At 43.7% G+C, this 21,600-nt stretch overlaps 1 protein-coding gene across 10 annotated transcripts in view; it reads right to left on the reverse strand.

Moving 5' to 3' along the window:
- The window catches only part of RYR1 (ryanodine receptor 1), a 375,187-nt gene that overhangs the window by 25,874 nt on the left and 327,713 nt on the right, over positions 1 to 21,600 (reverse strand). For all 10 annotated transcript variants that reach the window (XM_068250552.1, XM_068250553.1, XM_068250548.1 and 7 more), the window contains 10 exons: positions 20,661 to 20,796; positions 19,839 to 20,550; positions 17,931 to 18,401; positions 17,724 to 17,824; positions 11,015 to 11,201; positions 10,792 to 10,878; positions 9,072 to 9,302; positions 7,260 to 7,390; positions 6,031 to 6,073; positions 5,816 to 5,946 (listed from right to left, as the gene is read on the reverse strand). In XM_068250552.1, coding sequence (XP_068106653.1) covers positions 5,816 to 5,946; positions 6,031 to 6,073; positions 7,260 to 7,390; positions 9,072 to 9,302; positions 10,792 to 10,878; positions 11,015 to 11,201; positions 17,724 to 17,824; positions 17,931 to 18,401; positions 19,839 to 20,550; positions 20,661 to 20,796 — 2,230 coding nt within the window. The remainder of the gene's footprint in view (positions 1 to 5,815; positions 5,947 to 6,030; positions 6,074 to 7,259; positions 7,391 to 9,071; positions 9,303 to 10,791; positions 10,879 to 11,014; positions 11,202 to 17,723; positions 17,825 to 17,930; positions 18,402 to 19,838; positions 20,551 to 20,660; positions 20,797 to 21,600) is intronic.

The following is a 21,600-nucleotide window of genomic DNA, read 5'->3' on the forward strand; positions in this document are numbered from 1 at the left end:
AGGGCAGAGTGAAGGGTAAGGAGTTTTTGGGAGGAAAGTCTTTTCCGCCTGGAGCCCTCAGCAATAAATAGTCCCCGTATGAATGCCTTATGGGATTCCCATAGAATTCCAGAGGACGATACCGTACCAGTATTTGTGTTAAAAAATGAGCGCAATTCCTCACTTAGTCCCTCAGCAAAAGATTTGTCTCTTAGTAGGGATTCATTGAGTCTCCAATGTAGAGGTTTGTGGGGTCTGTGTAGCCAGTTCAATTGCAAGGTAACGCTTTGGTGGTCTGACCAGGCCATTGGTAGTATTTCTGATTTGTCTAGTAGGGGCAATAGTGATGAGTTGGCAAAAAAGTAGTCCAGCCGAGAGTGGGAAGCGTGGGGTGGTGAGAAAAAGGTATATTCAATGGATTTAGGATTGGCAATTCTCCATAAATCTAACAGAGTGTGTTTTCTCATGAGTGCTCTGAACCTGCGGGAATTGCGTTCATGTGTATTTCTGGAGGTGGTATTTTTAGAGTAACTTCTGTCGTTAACAGCAGAGAAAGCTAGATTGAAGTCCCCCCCTAGAATGAGGGTACCGCTCTTTACTTTTTGAAGCTTATCTAGGAAAGAGGATAAATAGGCAGTTTGGTTCTGGTTAGGGACATATATATTAGCCAGGGTAATGGGTTTGCCAGCTAAGGAACCAATGAGCAGGAGATAGTGGCCATTTGGGTCAGATATTGATTTGGTGATCTGAAGGGGGAGGTTTGACCTGCAGATAATAGCTACTCCTGCCCGTTTAGTTGAGGTAGAGGCCAAATATACCTTAGAGTAGAGTTTGTCTCCTAGTCTGATAGAATCTTGTTGCCGAAGATGGGTTTCCTGAAGCATAGCAATGTCTATGTCCAGTCTCTTTAGGTCTTTTAGTAGAGAGCGTCTTTTCTGAGGTATATTTAGGCCCTTCACATTCAAAGTTATTAATTTAACCATGATCAATGATATTATGTGGTTTGCTGAGAGCATGTGCGATAGGGTTTGGCCAATCTGATTCACAAAGGGTAAGATTCACAAGAAGAGAAAAGAACCATAACAAAACAAACATCCATATCAACAAATGAGATATAACAGGATAAACAGTATGAACAAGCATTGGTTGATAGGTAGGTAAGTATCTGACGCCACTGTAAAGTAAGTGGCCACATGTAGTGACAACAAAAAAAAGTTGTCTAATTGAGGAAGCCTTAAAGGTCGCCAGGCTCCGTAGGAGCCAGGTCAGCTCGCGGGCAAACCTCCTGAGGTGCATGTGGAAGTCCCGGAAGGGTCAGCCCAGGGACCGGAGTCCCAGCATCTAAAGGAGTAAGGACCAAGAACAGGTGTGTAGTTGTGAAATAGATAATATCAAGTTCCATCTATGTTGGGGCTTCATAGGTAAGTATGGGGAGCATAGGGATTGCTATGCTGGGGAGTGGTTTGTTTAGTATAGAGTTCAGCTGGGCAGTGTTTCCATATCATCTTGAGGTTGTGGGAAAGTGAGGCTTCGTACAGGAACACGAGTCCAGTCCGAGATATGTCGTGCTTTTCTGGGTGGTGAGGAGGTGGTAGGAGATCTAGGATTTTGAGTTAGGTGTAGGGACGGGAGTTTGAGCCCCATTTGCTTGAGGAAGAGGGGGGCGTCATCTATGTCAGTGAGAGTGAAGGTCATTCCCTGTCGGTTGACGATGAGACGAAAGGGGAAGCCCCATTTATAGGGGATGGCAGCATCTCGAAGTAGTTGTGTAACTGGTTTCAAGGCCCTGCGTTTTGCCAGGGTGATGAGAGATAGATCGTTATAAATATGAATCTCGTCCCCTTTAAAAGAGAGAGAGGGTACCTTGCGCAGTGCTTGCAACAGGGCCTCTTTAGCTTCATAATAATGCATCCGGACTATGATGTCTTTGGGCCTTTGATTGTGAGGCTGGCGTTCTCCTAGAGATCTGTGGGCTCTGTCCATGCGCCATAGTTCGTCTGAAAAGTCTGTTACTATCGTTTTAAATAACTCCAACAAGTGTGATTTGATCTGATCTGGTTTAACTGACATAGAGACCCCTTTCACCCTTAGATTCTGTCTCCTTTCCCTATTTTCAAAGTCTTCCTGTGATATACGAATGGCTTTCAAATCTGACTGTATGATAGTTTGTTCATCTTCTATGGCAGCCTGTTTTTGGGAGAAAGTGATTGCTTTATCCTCTAGGGCGCTGGTGCGCTCTCCTAGACTTGTGATGTCGGCCTTAATGTCTTTTATGGCAGCGAGAAAAAGATTTTGTAAAGAGTCATGCATAGCTTTGCAGTGCTTGTCCAAAGTGGACTCTAGAAATGCAGCAGTGATCGGAGCGGAGTCCGAGATTATACAGGCCTGTGTGGAGTTGATGTCAGCATGCTCCGTCTGGTCGGCGCCATCTTGGGTGCCCGCCGGGCGGACGAAACGATCCATCGCGCCCGGTGACTGCAGCGGTTTGGAGTGCCCTTTTGCGGCCATGGAGTGGAGGGGGCTGCCGGGTGCCTGTTCTGGTCTGAGCCGTGCGGATCTGGAGCGTAGGGGAGCGGAGAACGGCTCTTCTGTAGCGGCGGTGGGCTGGAGCTCAGGGCTTAGGCAGCCATTCCAGACACCTCGCGCATGCGCCTTCTCTTATGTTATTTTTTTTAAAATAAATTTTACTATTTATTTTTTTTTAAAAACCTCCCTCCCCCAGCCAGCCAATCACGGCGATCGCTGTCATAGGCTTCAGCCTATGAGAGCCGATCGCTCTCCTGTGTCCCAGGGGGACAGCCATGTCACACAGCTGTCCCCAGTACAGCGCTGCCTTAGATCGTAGCACTGTACTATGTTTACAGACAGCGGTGTCGCCGGCTAACAGTCTCCTAGCAGCGTTCGCCGCTGGGAGACTGAAGGCGGAGCCGAGCTCCGCCATCCAATCAGTGATAAGTGCGCTAATTAGAGTTCGCGATCTCCTGCAAAACAGATCCGCAGGACCTTACGCCAATCAGTGTTAGGAGGTCCTGGGGCTGCCACCGCGGCCACGCCCATCAGCGTTACGCAGTCGGCAAGTAGTTAATGTAACAAAAGATTCCCCTTTCATTGAGCTGATAGTCATCGGACCATCTCAACAACGTATACAGTTTCCACGAGCACAGTAGCAACTGTCATCTTTCAGCTTTCCTGAAGAGATACAGAGACGTAGCAGTCAGCTGAAGTACCCCTCTCTAGTTTCAGACAGGCACAGCAGAGTCTGTATCTGAAACTGGAGAGGGGTCCTTCAGCTGCTATGATGTTTCTGCATCTCTTCAGGAAAGCAGATGACAGTTATTATTATTATTATTATTTAGTATTTATATAGCGCCGACATATTACGCAGCGCTGTACAGTGTGTATATATATATATATATATATATTTATCTTGTCACTAACTGTCCCTCAAAGGAGCTCACAATCTAATCCCTACCATTGCCGTATGTCTATATTATGTAGTGTATGTATTGTAGTCTAGGGCCAATTTTAGGGGGAGCCAATTAACTTATTCGTATGTTTTTGGAATGTGGGAGGAAACCGGAGTGCCCGGAGGAAACCCACGCAGACACAGAGAGAACATACAAACTCTTTGCAGATAGTGTCCTGGCTGGGATTCGAACCAGGGACCCAGCGCTGCAAGGCGAGAGAGCTAACCACTACGCCACCGTGCTGCCCACTTACTACTGTTCTCGTGGGAGCTGCATATGCTGTTGGGATGGTCCAACGACTATCAGCTCAAGGGGAGGGCAACCTTTTCTTGCCTCACAAGGACGGTTATTTGTTCCCCCATGGCAGGCAATAAAGTGTCCCAGAAGTCGGTCATTGGTAACAGCGTCTCATGCAGAATGTCATGTTAATCTAAACTGCAGGAGTGATTTATTTTTAACTATTAACCCTTACTCTTCCTACTACCTTCTTTCTCTTGCGTATCAGTCATTTTTAAAATGATTTTTTCTACATTTCGCGATAGTGGCCCTTTAATACTGAGAATCTCCCATGAAGAGACGGGCTAGTCCAAAATCTGTTAGCTTTTTACTACCTACTGTAATTGACCGCAACATATAGAGAAAAATGTAACATTGATAACTTTTTTCCTATGTAGGTATTTTAAATTGTACACATTTTTTTGTGATGGTGGTCCTTTAAATGTCTAAAAAATCATCACAGCTGACTGCAGCCTGGAATGGAAAGACAGTTTCTAATGGCGTCACATTAGAAGAAAAAAAAACGTATCTGTCAAGTACAGAGGCTGCGGAATCACATTACTCAGTTGATTAAAGCAAAGTTGACTTTAAAGGAAAATAGGCAGATGACACTTGGCACTGGGCCTTGTATGTGTAGCCGGGAAGGAATCTCCAGACTAGTGTAGTACAATTTATGAACAGTGTGATCACATAAAAAGGAACAGAATGAGTAAAGGTTTGAAGATAGATAAATAAATAAAGCACTGCAAAAGACAAAGGCACTTATTGGGCTGAAGGTCAGGAGCTACATGATTTAGAGATAGGAGATGAGTGGTAAAAGTAACGTTTCCTTTCTGTTAGCCGAGCGCATCCACTAGGTGGCGATAAAACTCCACCAGAGTTACATCTTTCCCTACTATCCATGGTGGCCTGGAGGGGGAATAGTGATTAACGCCACCTGGTGGTTGCGCCCGGCTAACAGAATAGTACCAAAGTAACTAAACATCAGCAAAAGCTGTGAGCAGTAGCATTGCTGTACTTTTATAGGCTAGGATGACACCAATATTTACTGTTACCGTTTCTCCCAAGCGGCCATCACTCGGGGAAATGACATAGTGAGGCTGGTGAGAAGAGACGATATGGATTTCTATAGAGGGATTCCCACCAACATACGTGCTTAATGTTATATCGCAATGGCATTGCTTCAGGTGAAGGCCACATGCACCATGTTCTCTTTCTTGCAGGAACCCATGCCAAGCTGAAGGCACGGTAACACCATTACAGCATAACCTCAGCTTTGGGTATTCTCTCAGCAGACATCAACACAAACATAAGCACTCTGATCATTGCCCTTGTTTACATCTATGGAATATTGTCTACCTACACATTCCCAAAGTACACTTTATTGCCATTGCATTTTATTGCATAGCTGCTGTACTTCTATATAGTGATCACTTCTCAGCTCTTTCTGCTTCTCAGCTCAGTACAGCTCATTTTCGGCAGTTTGCTAATGTTTACTAAACTTATCTGACAAAAGAATGTAAACAAAAGTTAATGTTACCACCTTTTCGGATGTGGTAGTAGATTTTATGCTGTAAATAATCTTTGAGAGCAAAGAGGAAATGCTGAGTTTAATACCACTTTGAATCTGGTCTGCCTCTGATCTCAGGAACAAGAGAATTCTCACTGGGTTTTTTTTGCCATTGAGACAGCATATGATGGTCTGCTGCATAGATGCTCATATGTTCATCCTGCCAAGAGCAGTGAGATAGGGCAATTGTTATTTCATGTCGCTGTGTACTATCAGGGCTGGATTTCTTGGGGGGTGGGCTGGGCATGGAAGAGAGAATAGTGCATATCAAAGAAGAGACTACTGTACATATGGAAAAGGGAGACTCAAAATGGGAAGCGAAGTCGGGAGGGTCTGCCCAAGGGATCTGTACGTGAAAGAGAGGAGCTGCTGTACGTGGAAGATATGTACGCAGAGGGCTGCATATGGAATGGGAAAGGGGGCTGCTGCACAAGAAAGGTGGCCTGGGATCAGGAAAAATACAAGGCCAGCATGAGAAGAGGAGGCAGAATTCCATAGAATTGATTGTTTGAGGTGAACTCACCAAGCAATCAGAGATTTATCTGGTGGTGGTTTCCTTACACTCTGAGAGGTGATCTCCAGGCTGGCCAGATCCATTCCCAACAGTTCTGCAATCCTCTCACGGCCATAAATGTCCCCATATTTATCTAGTACCTGCAAATGAGGGACGATAATGTTACCAGGGGTGAGAAAACACGGCCAACATGCATTATGCTAGTTCAATGTTTAAAACTTTACCTTTCGCTTGACAAACTTGTCCCAGTAGTTGCTCGGGAATGAACTGAAAAAAAAAAGGACAACACAGAAGGTACCAGTCAGCACAGAAGTCATATCAGGCTCCAGTCCTGCCGCTATCATTGTGTATATTGAATGTTCAGTCTGTGCAGCCTCCTTTTTGGTTTTTGCTTATTGTAGTGTGTAGATGGGATTGTTCTATTTGGCCTCTTTAGCATGAAATAACTGCAAGGCAAGACTGTGAGCCACCAAGCCATATAAAAGTATTTTTATGAAGAACTATCTGAAGCCTCTCACAGACATAAAAGAGCATCTCGACATGCAAGGGAAATCCTCCTACGATATATAAGGCCCCAGGCAATACCGAATGGGCAGGGTCTCAGAAGTGGGTGTGGTTATTATGTGGGCATGGCTAAAATGAAAAGTAGTTTTCCGTTATAAACCTGTTTGCCACACCCATGGAAGCAGACCATGTGGTCTTTATTGTACAGTGTTTTCAATCTTTACTACAGCTATACAGATGCAGTATAATGGATGAAATAGATATTGACATTTTTGTAAAATAATAACTAAGTGACTACTTGAAGTACAGCTTTGGAGGATACATTCCAGCAATTTCAACAGACATTCCAGCAGCTGGGGTAATAGAGATGATCCTCATTAACAGGAGTTTTTAATGCCTCATTACATATAGGCCACAATAAGACTTTGCCTAGCTGACCCTACACTCCCCCATGCCTCACAAAACCCATAATGCCCCCCTCCCCCAAGAAACCTCTTTTTTCCCCTTCTAAAGAATCCCCGTTTAGTATCCCCAGCAACACGGCAAGACCTCTTGGCATATCCCCCAACCAGGGGCATAACTCTGTTTGCGTTGTAATTTTGTGTGGTTTTGGCCATCGAGGACTGGAGTTCGGCACCTGTGCTTTAAAAGGATGAGGAAAGCATGCAGCAGCGGGGTCCGAAATAACCTGTCCTGAATTGCTTCTCTCTTCAGAGGGTCATCAGGTCTTCTCTATGTTATACGTCTAGTTTATAATGACCAGGTTTTCCTCAGGTTTACTTTCTCACAGTCCAATAAAAGCAATTTCAACATTCACTTTCTGACTTTTCTACAGTAGGTTTGACCCTGACTGCTTCACAAACAATAAAGATAGTCCTTCCTTTAGGCCCTTTTTATGGAAGATAAGTTTAGCTCTCTATTCCCTGTGGCTGTTAATGGTGTCACTCACGGAGTATTCAAGACGAGGCGATCCCATTGTCCTTTAATATCATCATCTTCTGGCTGCTCTGTGATGTAGACACCATCAAACTCCAGCTTACGGGCCAGCTCCTTCTCCCGCTTAAAGATGACCAGAGGAACCTAATGGGTAGAAAAAAAATATGGGAAAAGAAAAAGTTATCTCACAGCTTCATCACACAGTTTTGAAAAATCCCCATAAACAGAATAAAACTGCAGGAACTACCAACTTTAACATGGCCTTCCCTTTTCCGATGTATAAAAAGACTGTGGCAAAAGGGGTCAAAGTGAACTGCCAATCATCATTCTGGTGCCTATGCTCCATGTGTAGAAACAAAGCGGGATGAAACTCAAATGTTACCAATGTTCTACACTAAAGCATTAAACACAGTGTACAATTCATAGCTAAAACTGTTTGAGTGGTTTCCAATGTACTGAAAGGGTTAATTAAGACTCAAGCCTTTCACTTCATTTGCTCACTGATAAGTTTGCCTTGCTGGCCAGAACTATCAGATTGTGTTGAAAGATTGTAGTAAGCTGTGTATACAAGGCAGAGAAGACTCTACTGTATCCAGGAGGTGAAGCTGAAAACTTTCTCTTCTTTGTTTGATCATTAATTACATAATTCCAAGTCTATCTGATAATATGCCCTGCAACAATCAAGAATAATTATAGTTAGAGGTGTTAATACGAGACATGTAAAAATGGCTCTGGAGATTTTAGCTCACTATACACCGCCATAGGCTGCAGGGTGAATTATGGCCGTAGCGGCACTCAGACCGCGTAATTCAGCTGTCAGCAATAGCTGGAACACGAATTATATATTTCCCCAGAGTCCATGTCGGCCTGGACGGGGAATAGTAGTTAACGCCGCCGGGACTTTTGCAGGAGCTGGGTGAGCCTTTTTTTGGCTTTGCCCTGCGAACAAATTTCCGGTACCTGAATTACATGAATGTGTATTAATATGCATTCAAATGACACCAGACCAGCCTCATATTCTTTTTTTTTTTTACTGTGTTTAATGTTTTAGAGAAAAAAAAAAATAATTTTGAGTTTAATCCCACTTTAAAGGGACGTTCTACTTTTTAAATAAGATATAGGGGGTGATATAGATAGGTGATCTTCCCATTTCAGTCTGCAGTCAGCTAAAAATTACTGGAACTGACTGTGTACTCATGTGGCTCTTCTTCACAGCTTTAACAACTGCACTCTGTTTGGAGTACTATTGCCACCAGACCAGGCAGGATCTCCCAACATTGTTGCAGGGGCCGTTAGCTTCACAAGGCAAGTGGCAAGAGCGTAACTGGAATGTCTTCAGGACTTCCCAACCAATGGCAAGATACAGCATATAATAAATTTAAAATCTGTATATTAAACCATCACTCCCTGGGCCGGATTTCTGGAAAGGCCTGGGCCTTGGGCGGCTGCAGCTGAATGGGGCACCTGAAAACAAAAGAGGGGTTGCAACATACGAAATAGGAGGCTGAAAATGGGGAGTAACACATGAAAAGGGAAACTGATGCTCAAGGGAGCTGTTCATGAAAGAGAGGGTCTGCTGTCGATGGATGTTACACATGGAAGAGGGGGCTGCAAAGCGAATGGGAGGGGAGCTGCTGCACAAGAAAGGGGAGCAACAACATACTCCGCCTGGGGGCACAAAAAATATAAATCTAGCCTTGATTGCTTCCCACTATAATGTGCAATAGAGCGGGAGCTGGATGCTGAGGCCACCTCCTGACCTAGCGGTGGTGATTGTGCTGCCTCTGTGGAATAGCACGATGGACGTGGGAAACATGAGCGTTACCTTCAGACAGTTGTAGCCGATGATGCACAGGAAGGCAATGAGGGTGTGGAGAACGGACAGAAAGTACAACGTCGGCTGCATGTATCCCGTGCTTTCCTCTAAGAAGAAATAGACAACACCATCGTCTTCATCCTCCTCATCGCCTCCATTACCGCTTCCCTCATCCATGAGGAGGTCCTCCTCCATCCCGGATCCTTCAAACTCATCCTCTCCTTTTGGAGAATCAGACACCTGCGGAGATCACATGTTAGTTAGGGTGCATACACACATCCAATTTTGATTGGCCAATTTCTCCACCTCCATGTAATATGAGAGCTTTCCTGCACAATCTGTTCAAAATTGGTCAGTGATTGGTCAATCAAAATTGAAAAAGTGTACCAGGCTTTTGATGTATGGTGGGGAGACAGATGTGGTCTGGATATGCACATTTCGGTGGTGTGGGACATGGTTGTGACCAGGAATATTTCCAATGGGTATCAGGCAGCAATACAAATGTGACAAAGCTTATAGCCTTTCCCTTTTCTAGTCAAAACTTTTTAAAAAGTTTGCTGAAAGAGCCTCTACCTGAAATGTTTAAAAAATAATAATTTGAAGATTGTAAAAACGTTAACCAGCTATATAGAAGGTCCCTGGCTATATAGAGGCACGTTTCATGATCACCCCAGTCTCCACTGTTGTGCGCATGTGAGGCCATTGGCCCCCTGGGGGTGGATCTGCTGCACACCCATGCGCACAATGGCGGACCATGACAGCAACTGGCGGCAGAAGTGATTGGTGTGCAGGGGATGCGGGCAGATCTCCCAAGAGACCGATGGCTGTGCTCCTAGCACCAGTTATTCTAATGGGCCTAAGGTCTAGTTATGCATAAAGTGCTTAAACAGGCCTAAATGTAAAACTCAACCTGGGGGCCCATAACTCCTTAGCTACGCCACTGGTTTGTTGTGTATTCTACCCTCCCTGCTGTATGTCTTTGCAAGGTTTGTATTACATAAAGAGTAACATGATGGGACTGAAGGAGGAATGTCACAATTTCCTCACTGTGTTATTGCTGCCAAAGCCAAATACATCTCTTCAGGAATCAACAGTCAATGATCATGTGAGAGAAATTGCAAATTGATTTAAGGTACCACAAAGATAATTTTGTATTTTATTGCTGAAACTGTTGATGATGGGGCATTTACACTGAATTTTATTGCTGAAACGACAATGGGGCATTTACTTCTGGGCAGAGACGTAGCTAGGCTTCTCAGCGCCCGGGGACAAAGACAGTTTTTGCACCCCCATCTGGACAAAATGGGCGTGGCCACACATCAGAATGTTGTCATGGGTGGAGTCAAAAGTTATATAGATAGCTATATGTGCCCCCTTACCCCATTCAGATAGCCAGATGTGCCCCCCTTTAAACAGCCAAATGTATGCCCCTTTAGTTAGCCAGATGTGCCCCCCCTCCCTGTTTAGATAGCCTTACTTTGCTGCTATTAACACTTCTGCATAAGGAGGGAGAGAAGCAGGGGCACTTCGGGCAGCCAGCAAGCCACCTCTCATGCATGTGGGGGTGCAATGGTCATGCTGAGCGCCTTCACAGTGCTGCGCCCAGGGACATATGTCCCCCCCCTAGCTACGCCTCTGCTTCTGGGCTACTCCTAAGATCAGCGTTGTCCATGTTTTGCGTATTACTTTCACTAGGTGTGAACAAAAGTCAGAGACCAAAGGAACTTACCTTGTAAAACAGCAAAATGAAGTTGATAGCAAAGGCTAGGAACAGTGCCAAGAACCGGAGATTGTAGAAATTCCTGGATAGATAATTCTGCCAGGAAAATATATACACAGAGATGTTAGTACTACGATAAATACACGAGACACAGGTAAGTGGCAATATCATCTACAGAAAAGTAAAAGGCAACGCCGCTGAATGGGAGATCGGTTGCCAGAAGTTTACTTACCATGAATTTTGTTCTCTGGATTTCCAGCTCGTTCCAGATCTCAAAACCGCCGTCTCCACTATCTTTCTTCTCTTTTGGGGGAGGCTTCGCTTTGGGGGCTTCACCGACTGTGGGCTGATCTGGTTCCTCGGGGGCCGGTGCTGCCCCTTCTCCCACTTCAGCCTCTCCTTTCTCTCCATTTTCAGTGCTGGAAGTGAATAGTTATAAGGTAGTAATGGTTGCGGTTTTGTTTTCGCTTATTTATGTTCAATATTACTGTAACAATCAGTTATGTTCTTGCAATGCTCTGCTGAAGGAACCATCGTCAGAGAAGACCTGTAATCCAGAATCCCCCTTTAAATCTAGATAATACCTACAAGATAATTCCTGCTAAGAGTCATCAAGATTTGAATGATGTCCCAAGTGGAATTTGACTCTCCACCAGAAATCGATTACGATGAAATGGGGCTCTATAGGCAAGAAAGTCGTTTTTGCCCACAGCTGATGGTCATCTAGCTTTTTTTAGATTTGGTGGGGGCTAGCATCCACGAGGCTCCTAGACTCTCTCCAGGCCCTAGGCAACTGCCTAGAATTGCCTTGTGGATGATCCGGCTCTGCCCACAACGCAATCAGCCGAAACTGAGGAACGTAATAGTTTTGGGGTGACTCAAACTAGCGATTATCATAATCTGCTAATTGCGAAAATTTAAACAAAATTTCACGTAATCGTAATTACGACTATACGTAATTACAAATTGTTAATTAATTTGACTTTGTATAAGCATTTATAATTATGCATGAATTTAGGCATAATTTATGCGTAATTTCATGCCGAATTTGGCGGTGAATAGCAAAAGCCCCCATACATGCTACTGCTACCAAAATTGTTACAATATGGATACGAGTAAAAAAAAATATTTTCCAAAAAGACCTTGTAGTTTTTAGGAAAATTGATTTTAAAAATGCAAAGAAAAATGGTTTTCAAACTCTGAAAAATGACAAGTTTAAAAAACATTTTTCTTTACATTTTTAAAATAGATTTTCTCATAAACTACAAAGCCTTTTTGAAAGATTTTTTTTTACTTGTACCCGCTGTTCTACTTAACATAGGTGGCAATTTTGGTAGCAATAGAATGTATGGGAACTTTGCTATTCACTGCCAAAATCAGCACAAAATTACACGTAAATTCATGCGTAATTATGAATGCTTATGATTAAAAGCAAACGTAATTACGCTTTTCCCCACAATCTCGCATTACGATTACGATGCGTAAATTTGAATTACGATGCGTTATTACACATAGGTGTAATTTCTGCTCATCACTAACCCAAAAGAGTAGGTTAATTTCCAATGGTTTGGACCAATGTGTCAAGCAATCAGGGTTATTTAATGTGATGTTTCCACCTATGTGTTATTTATTCTGTAAATAATTAGTGTATGGTATGCAAAATCAATGTTTTATAAGGGTTGGTTCACACTATGAGTGATTGCACTCAGCTTGCCGATCTCCAAAGCACTACAGCAGTGTCACCCCATGAGGGTGATCTTACAGCAGATTTCACAGCAGTGTTTCGATTTTGACAATATCGAAAATGTGCTGCATGTACAATTTTTTAGAGCGGTTTTTCTTTGAAAAAAAAGAAAGTGCGTTTTTGCAAAATCGCTCTACAAAATCACAGTTGCAATCGCTAAGCGTGTAGCGATTGTATTTTGCAGTGTAAACGAGGCCTCAGTCTGTGTAACAGATTGAAAATTTGTCAGAAAAATATTATAATTAATAATTATTATAAATCTTTTCTTCTAGGATTCCTGTTCAAGACTGCCAACTGAATATCCTGAACACTCTCCTCTTTAGCACTCCACTTAGTAATGTTTTGTGAGCAGAAGCCTCTAAAGCTTAGAACACACGTCGCTAGGTGAAGCTCAGCCAGTTAGGACCACCTCTGCCGGGAATCCAGCACGTGTACAGCACCCCCCCAATGCTACCGGACACCAACACTCAACGTGGCATCTATTCAGACGATTGCTGGCCGAGAGAATTGTCCTCCCCACTCAGTGCTACTGCTGTGTAACATGATTCACTTGCAGCTCTGTTGGTCCCCTGCCCCTAACCCCCTCTGTGTCAGTATCTGGTATCCAATCCACCGCCCTACTACTTAAATATTCTCTGCCAATTTCTTCCTGACTGCCTCTCCAAAATCTGTTTTAAAGGATACCTGAAGACAAGTGACATGTGACATGATGAGATAGACATGGGTACGTACAGTGCCTAGCACATAAATAACTATGCTGTGTTCCTTTTTTTCTTCCTCTGCCTGAAAGAGTTAAATATCAGGTATGTAAGTAGCTGACTCAGTCCTGACTCAGAAAGGAAGTGACTACAGCGTGACAATCACTGATAAGAAATTCCAACTATAAAACACTTTCCGAGCAGAAAATGGCTTCTGAGAGCAAGAAAGAGATAAAAAGGGAAATGTCTTATCAGTGAGGGTCACACTGTAGTCACTTCCTGTCTGAGTCAGGACTGAGTCAGCCACTTGCATACCTGATATTTAACTCTTTCAGGCAGAGAAAGAAAAAAAAGAACACAGCATAGTTATTTGTGTGCTAGGCACTGTACATACCCATGTCTATCTCATTATGCCACATGTCAGTTGTGGTATCCTTTAAGGAGCCCAATCCTCTTGCATTCTCCTCTCCAAGTTTGCCTTCAGTACACAGAGCTGTTGGGTGTTTCCCAAACCAGGAAAACCCCACCCAAGAAAGCTGAGTGTGATGACCCATTTTATACACACTGCATGAAATGGGGAGTGCCACCATCCCCTCCCACATGAGCCTCAAACAGACTGCATTGTGACAGTGGCGTAGCAATAGGGGGTGCAGAGGTAGCGACCACATGGGGGGCCCTTGGGCCAGAGGGGCCCCAAAGGGTCCACCCTCTATCACAGTATTCGCTCTCTATTGGTCCTGTGCTGGTAATAATCACTTCTATAGATGCTTTTAATAGTAGTAATTATTAACACACTGTCCCCATCCCCTTCTTACACCTCTGGCACTGTGGTTGTCCTTGGCAGGTTTTGGTGCGCCATATCAATTGTTATCTATAGAGTGCTTGGGGGGCCCCATCTAAAAACTTGCATCGGGGCCCATAGCTCCTTAGCTACACCACTGCATTGTGGTAAGCGAAAACAACCATATTTGATTGTTTTGCAATTATGGCGAGAATGTTGCCTCTCAATATACACTAACTAATACATTCATGTTTTTCATTGAATGAAGAAAAACTGACTGTCCAAAACTTCTCACTGATTGTCTTCTCTCGGAGCGGCAATAATAGTGTTAGTGAATAGTTATTATGTCCTACTCAACCAAATGGCATCTATGCGTTTCTAAATGTAACGGAGAACATCATCTACTAACTTACCCGAATTCTAGAATTTAAAAACTGTACCTGAAGGAGGGGAGTCCACACTATTTTCCCCTATGGTTAGCATATATTACTAGTATTACCAATATGTCCATAAATCTGTTCCAAACGCCCCTTGTGCTTTCAAAAAAACACAATTTATTCACTTGACTTTCCTGGATTTTTACTCCTTACAGCATACATCTGGCAATTAAAAAAAATGTCACTCTCCTGGGGCTTCTTCCAGCCCTTAGAAGTCTTTTGGTCCTAGGCAGCAGTTCCGCTCTCCCCTCTGTAAGATCACGACCCCCGGTGCCAGGTTGGGATCATTGTCAGGAGAGTTTGGCGCTTGCACAGCTCAGAAAATTGAACTGTGCAAGCGCAGACCGCTCCCGGCGTCGGAAGCGTGATCATGAGAGTTGCACGGCAACTCCATGGGTCGCGATCCTAGGGAGGGGAGAGCGGAACTGCGGCGTGGGTCCTAAGGACTTCTAGGGGCTAAAAGAAGCCACAGGTGAGTGAAGCTTTTTATTTTTATAATTGCCAGATGTATCCTTTCTAACAATTTTGACACTCGCCGTGTCACCATTAATACAGCAAGAATTTTTTAATTACTTTTGACAACCAAGTAGCAGTATTTATGCCGTGTTAGCCAGTTTTAAATCAGGATGATACCATTTATTGGCTAAATGAAAAGAAAAAGAGTATGCTTTCGGCTAATAAGCCTTCTTTTTTTTTCAGGACAATTTGGGTAGTATTTTTTTCTCCTAATTTTTTTCTATTTCATAGTCATTTATTTTCAGGGTAAAATGAACATAAATGCAGAAAATATGCTTTTTTCATGTTCCACTCTTCCAAATTTTCACACAAGAAATGCCACTACTATAAAACATCTCAAAATATATTGCTTGGCTTCTTTCGGTTAAAGCGACACCATTTATTCCTTAATTCATTACTAGTCAGACATGTAGCAAACCATTATCCTCGGACTGTATGTCTGTAGTGATCGGATCTGACCACTTGGAGGACAGTTCAGGGGCCCTGATACTGTACAGATGCATTCCCTAGGCCAGTGATGGCTAACCTTGGTGCTCCAGCTGTGACAAAACTACAAATCCCATCATGCCTCTGCCTCCCCGAGTTATACTTAGAGCTGTCACAGTATTGCAATGCCTCATGGGACTTGTAGTTCCACCACAGCTGGAGTGCCAAGGTTAGACATCACTGCCCTAGGCAATGGCGATATATCATTACAGCATTGGGGCTCCTAACAGTTACTCTAGCAATTACATCCAATCCCTACAGGTGGCAGTCATTACAGGTGTGCACACATTTTAAAGCAGACCCAAACCAAACATTTTTTTAATTCAGAATATTTAGTTGCACCACTCTGACACATACAAAGATAAATAAACACTCCTTCAAGCCTATGAGCATTTCAGTGCATGCTTTTCACCCTTCTCTGTTCATAACTAGAGTTATACAGGTGGCAGCCATTAGCAATTCCTCCTTTGCTGGACACCACCTACTCCGCCTACTGAGGCGCTACACCTGCTATTGCCGAAATTCTGTTTTGTCCCCATGTTTATTGCCTGATGAAGCGGGCTGGGCCTGCGTAACGCGTTGCACTTTTTTGGGGTACTATTTAATAAATGTGATTGCTGCTATTCACACAGTCTTTCGTGTCTGCTTTATGGAGGTAAGTCCACCACTTCCTCCCAGCAAATTTTAAAGTTTTTATCAGCTTTTATCCTGCTGGCGCTTCTGTTCTCCTACTGCTATACCTACTCCACCAATCTGCCGGATTCTGTCCGGGCAATATGAAAGGAAGGGAGGGGTTTCTCCAATAAATGTAAAATATTTTATAGAACAGCGAGGAGAACGCCAGCGCATACCACTAAGGCTGCATCTGAAATGACCACCAGCTCAGTGTGTAGCACCTATATAGACTTTCTGCACACTTCGCATTCAATTCAGATGCAAATCATATGCAAATCTGCTACTACTTATCATGCAAACAGGAAACTCAGGAGGAGGGGCTGGGAGCAGCTAACCTGACAGTTACATAGTTGGATGCAGGGCATGCATTTTTCAGTCTGGCAGGGGCGGTGTATGCCTGTGCGATTAACCATTCAATTGCAACATGTGTTTAGGGATGCGCAGCCTTTCCCTCCCACCTTTCCGTAAAATATTTTATATTTGTCATCATGCAGCTGAAAAAAAGGCTGCTATTTATTATTCTAATTTAGAAAATAGATGTTATTTCTGAAATCTTGTATTTTAGATTTGGGTCCACTTTAAGGTCAAGTACAGATGACACATAGGTTTCATAGGCTAGGAAAGGGTTAACACTTCATTTAAAAAAAAAAGTTATTTTTCACTCTGACACTATCCTTATAAACTTAAAAAAAAAAAAAACACTTTAAAAGTAAATGATTGCTGCTGTGGCAAATAACAGCAATCATTCATTAAATGGGTGCATATGCGTAGTAACCTTGGGGGCGTGTTCATGCACACACGCGTGGTGGCTGCTGTTAATGCAGAACTTCTTGAGTCATGAAATCCTCACAGTGGCCAATTAGAAAATGAGACTCATGACACGCAATCTAAAGTCATTAATTAATATGAATTCTTATATATCGAAAACTCTGAGCTATAATAGTTGGCCTGTCCATCAAGATGGATGCACAGAAAAGTGGCTACAATGTGGAACTGTTGCCTGGAACATAGGTTCTCTGCTGAATGTAACAAATATCCAATCTAGTTGCTCTTTTCAATTACTCCAGTCAGGCCTGGATTTACCACACAGGAGCCTATAGGCACAGATGTCCTGGCGTCCTCCATGATCTTACAAACCCCCACCAAACTGTACTGCAAGTGTGTTGGCTGGCCCAGCTGTCACTTCTCCCTTACTTCTCTTGCCCGTCTACATTTGCCCCTTAGTATTAGGTAGCCTGAAGTACCCTCAATATTACATAGCTAGTGGTGCCCCCAAGTATTAGATAGGTAGAAGAACCTCAGTATTTAAGTAGCTAGAGGTGCCCCTGACTGAAGGGAGATCTTGTCAGTGGAATGCCGGAAGCAGGGCAAGTAACCTCTGATTTACACTCATCAGGACTCTGCACAGGAAGGGAGGTACTTGGGAGGGGGGGGGGGGGGGTATTAGCCACCTTTCCATCATCAGGTGCCTGGATGTTTTGTTCAACTTATTAAAACCCATCTTGATTAATAAACTCCTGTGTTTTAACTTTGTTTAAAAAAAAGTGCAACCCCTGAACTCAACAGAAGTGTTCTATGGTGCACCAAGACATTGTTCTACTTACTCTCCTTTCTCTGGTTCTGCTTCAGGCTCTGATTCTGGGGTTGGCTCCTGTTCCACCTGGGGCTGTTCAGCACCATCCAGGTGTTGTGGCATTTCATCATCCTAAAGGAAATGATGCACTAGTTAGACAAATAGCAACCTGGTTCCACTTGATAAAATATTCAGTGCATAGAGGGAAAAAATGAAGAAAGTTCCTGAATGTGCTTACTCCAAATTTCCTCTTCAGAATGGGAGAACCTTCTGGAGTTGGTGGTTCCACAGGGGTGGTTTCTCCCATATCACCTAAGCCTCCAGGAGCATCTGGAGCACTGAGACGGTAGCTTCCACCATCTTTCTTCGTTCCTAGGCCAAATATGTCTCCACCTTCCTCTTGTACTTCTTCTTTGCCAGCATCCACAAAGTCAGTTACATCACCAGCCTCCGGTTCTACATCACTCTCCACTGCAGGAAGAACGTCTCCGTGAACTTCATCCTGCGTGGGGTCTGGCATACTGGCCAAGATTTCAGTCACCGTTAGCTTCTGAGCTCCCTCAACCAGACTGCCTCCAAACAACGTGTGCCATATGAGAAGGAAGATGCCTTTGCAGACACTATAGATGAAGTGAAGGGTTCCAATTAATAAAGTCCAGAGGAAGGAAATAATGGCCATGATGATCTCCTTTATCGTCATCTTCTTGATCTGAGGGAAATTCAGAGAAAGGATAAGTGTAAGGACTCTTACATTTCCATATATACATTATTCTGAAAAATGATGATTTTTTTATCCCCTTTTAAACTTTCCATAATTTCCTAAGGAATTATTTTCACTATGAACGTGGATTTATGATTTAGGTTATCCACATAACAATATCACCTGTAGGTTTTCGCCTATACCTGCCATTGTCAATGTCTCAATTGGTACCAGTGTACCAACCTGATTGGCTTATCATACCATCATTCTGGATTGCAGTCACATGTTGTGTGACTCTATGTACAACAGAAGCCTTAAAGGACTTCCGAGGCCAAATGTCCCAAAAAGTTAAATACCTGGATCACTTCTGTAGGCACGGAAGACGCCGTCCACTCCCTCCGTCCCTTTACGCCGGGTCCCCGCCGCTCAATAGCCCCCCGGGTCGCTCCCGACCCCACGACCTGGGTCGGGCTCTCCTGCCTGCACTAACATGGCCGCCGAAGCTGGCCGCGGCTGCGCAGTCCGCATAGCCGCAAGTGCGGCTGCGCAGCTCTAGGGCCAACCCCCCCGATCCATGCAACTAGAAACAGCCTGTTGCGTGGATCGGGGGGTTGGCCCTTGAGCTGCGCAGCCGCACTCGCGGCTATGCGGACTGGGCAGCCGCGGCCAGCTCCGGCGGCCATGTTAGTGCAGGCAGGAGAGCCTGACCGGGGTCGGGAGCGTCCCGGGGGGCTATTGAGCCGCGGGGACCCGGCGGAACAGCACGGAAGGCGTCCTCCGTGCCTACAAAAGTGATCCAGGTATTTAACTTTTTTGGGAGATTTGGCCTTGGAAGTCCTTTAAAGGACAACTGAAGTGAAAGGTATATAGAGGCTGCCATTTATTAATGTATTTATAAACAATACAAGTTGCCTGGCTCTCCTGTTGATCATCTGCCTATAATAATTTTAGCTATAGACCCTGAACAAGCATGCAGCAGATCAGAGGTTTCTGACATTATTGTCAGATCTGACAAGATTAGCTGCATACTTGTTTCTGGTGTGATTCAGATACTAATTCCTTTTGTCAGAACACACTCCTCTTCCTTTGAGGGGTAATGATTTATTACCATTTATGAACTGGTACGCTTGACGGCTACAGCTGGAAGAATAACAGTTTATGAAAATGTTGGAGTAGCATGGGGCCTGATGCACCAACTAGCAGTAAGTTAGCCGGGCTCAGGTAGTGCAAGGCAATTTTACGGTAACTAACGCAGGGGGAGCACTACTTGTTAATCCATTAACACCACACATGTTACCAAGTTAATGCCCTCATTGCTATGGTGCATCAGGCCCATTGTAAGTTACCAAGCCATTATATACAACCTTTTGGCTTGCTCATTATGTCATTTTGTTCTTGGAAAACTACAAATGGTAGTAATGCCAGTTATTGCAGTAAGGTGATCACCTTTCGATACTGTCTCCTCAAGTTCTTGTAGGTGAACATCTTGAAGAAGTTTACTACATTGGTCATAAATTCTCCAAAAGCTGATGAGGCTTCTGGTGGAGAAGACCCATCCTCAGACTCCTCGCCTTCCCCAGATCCCTCTCCTCCAACTTCATCATCTTCATCTTCCACCTTTTCTTCCTCAGGTTCAGAGATCTGAGCAGCAATCTGCATCTCAAAAATAGTGTCCTCACAAAAGTTGACAAAGAGCTCCATCTTCTCAGACTCACCACCTTCATTGACCACGTCAAAGATGAATTGACGCTTTGATTCCTTAACCTGAGGCATTTCCCACTGCGCTTTATTGGTCTCACTGATCTCAAAGTAGATACGTTCTATCCTCTTGCCAGCTCCCATGATTTCAATCTTGCCCAGATAAGGTTTGAAGTAGTTTATAATACAGTCTGCCAATTCCAGGAAGTTCTGCAGTCTAGTGTCATGGGGAACATGTTCAGAGAGATTGGTTAGTAAAACGGCTACGTTGAAACCAATGTCTTTAGCCGGCTCCTGGAAGCGGTTGGCAAATTCTTCAAAATTGATCATTTCATTCTCATCTGCTTCTGAGCAGGATAGAAGAAACTGGATCTCAGATGGTGTGTATTGCTTCTGGCTGTCCATAGCCTTCTGGAAATCCTTCTTGGAGATGAGACCTCGGGGATCTGTGACATAATCTCTGTCGTAAAAAAAAAATTACAAATATTAGTGTCTGTATACCAATATGATTATGTCACTCTGACACTTCAACATAAAGGAATACAATAATAGTGAAAGGGGATACTCTACCTGAATGCATCGGAAGCCACAATGTCCTTCAACTTCAGAAACATGTCAAAGAATTTAAGGATCATTTCTACATTGCTGGAAGACTCTACAAGCATGTCCACCATCTGACGAGCAATTGTCCCATTAACGATGTTACCTAGACAGAAAGAATATTTTCAGTTTGGTAAGTACTTTGGAAAGAAACGTGGAGAGAGGTAGAGGGAATCATTTCTATTTTTCAACATGTTGGTAACATAATCCTTTCAGCTATCTGTTGTATCGTTATAGTAGCCCTGGAGGACATAAGCTTGTCCTGTTCCTCTGAGTTTTAAGTCATTTTCCTGATTGTTTTGAATTCAGTAGGTGGCTGGGGTTTACATACTGATTTGACATGAGGTTTTGGCATCAGTTGTCAGCAATTTTGCATTTGTTTGGGTAGCAGGTATCAATTGTGCTTTGCGCCAGATTTCAGCTAACTGATCAGCTAACACTAACTACTTCACTTCCTAATGTTTAATCCCAACCAACCCATTTCCCATAGGGCTAATCATAACCTACCCTTAAATGATGCCTAAATCTAGCCTCTAGGATCATCAACACAGTCCTCGCTCATTATCTTCTACTAACCATCCTCCTCAATGAAGCCTAAGTCTTACGTTCTCCAACCCCAAACTGCCATCCTTAATCACACCTAACCTAGCCTTACACCTTACAAAACCTAACCCCAGCTCCCCAATAACAAAGCCTAATGCTAAAAGCTATCAGCTTCTTCTGGATTCTGGCATGAATAAAGTTGCTTACGGTTAAGCCGATAACGTTGATGTTGAGCCGACCTGCTTTGTGGCTAGGACTAAGTCTCTACCCTCTTCAAACCCAGAGCAAACACTAGTCAAACTGCTAACAACAAAGTACACATATCGCAATACAGGTGGCTCGAGTCACAGAAATAATAACACTTAAG

Source organism: Hyperolius riggenbachi, chromosome 8, assembly GCF_040937935.1.
Source record: "Hyperolius riggenbachi isolate aHypRig1 chromosome 8, aHypRig1.pri, whole genome shotgun sequence".
Classification (NCBI taxonomy): Eukaryota; Metazoa; Chordata; class Amphibia; order Anura; family Hyperoliidae; genus Hyperolius; species Hyperolius riggenbachi.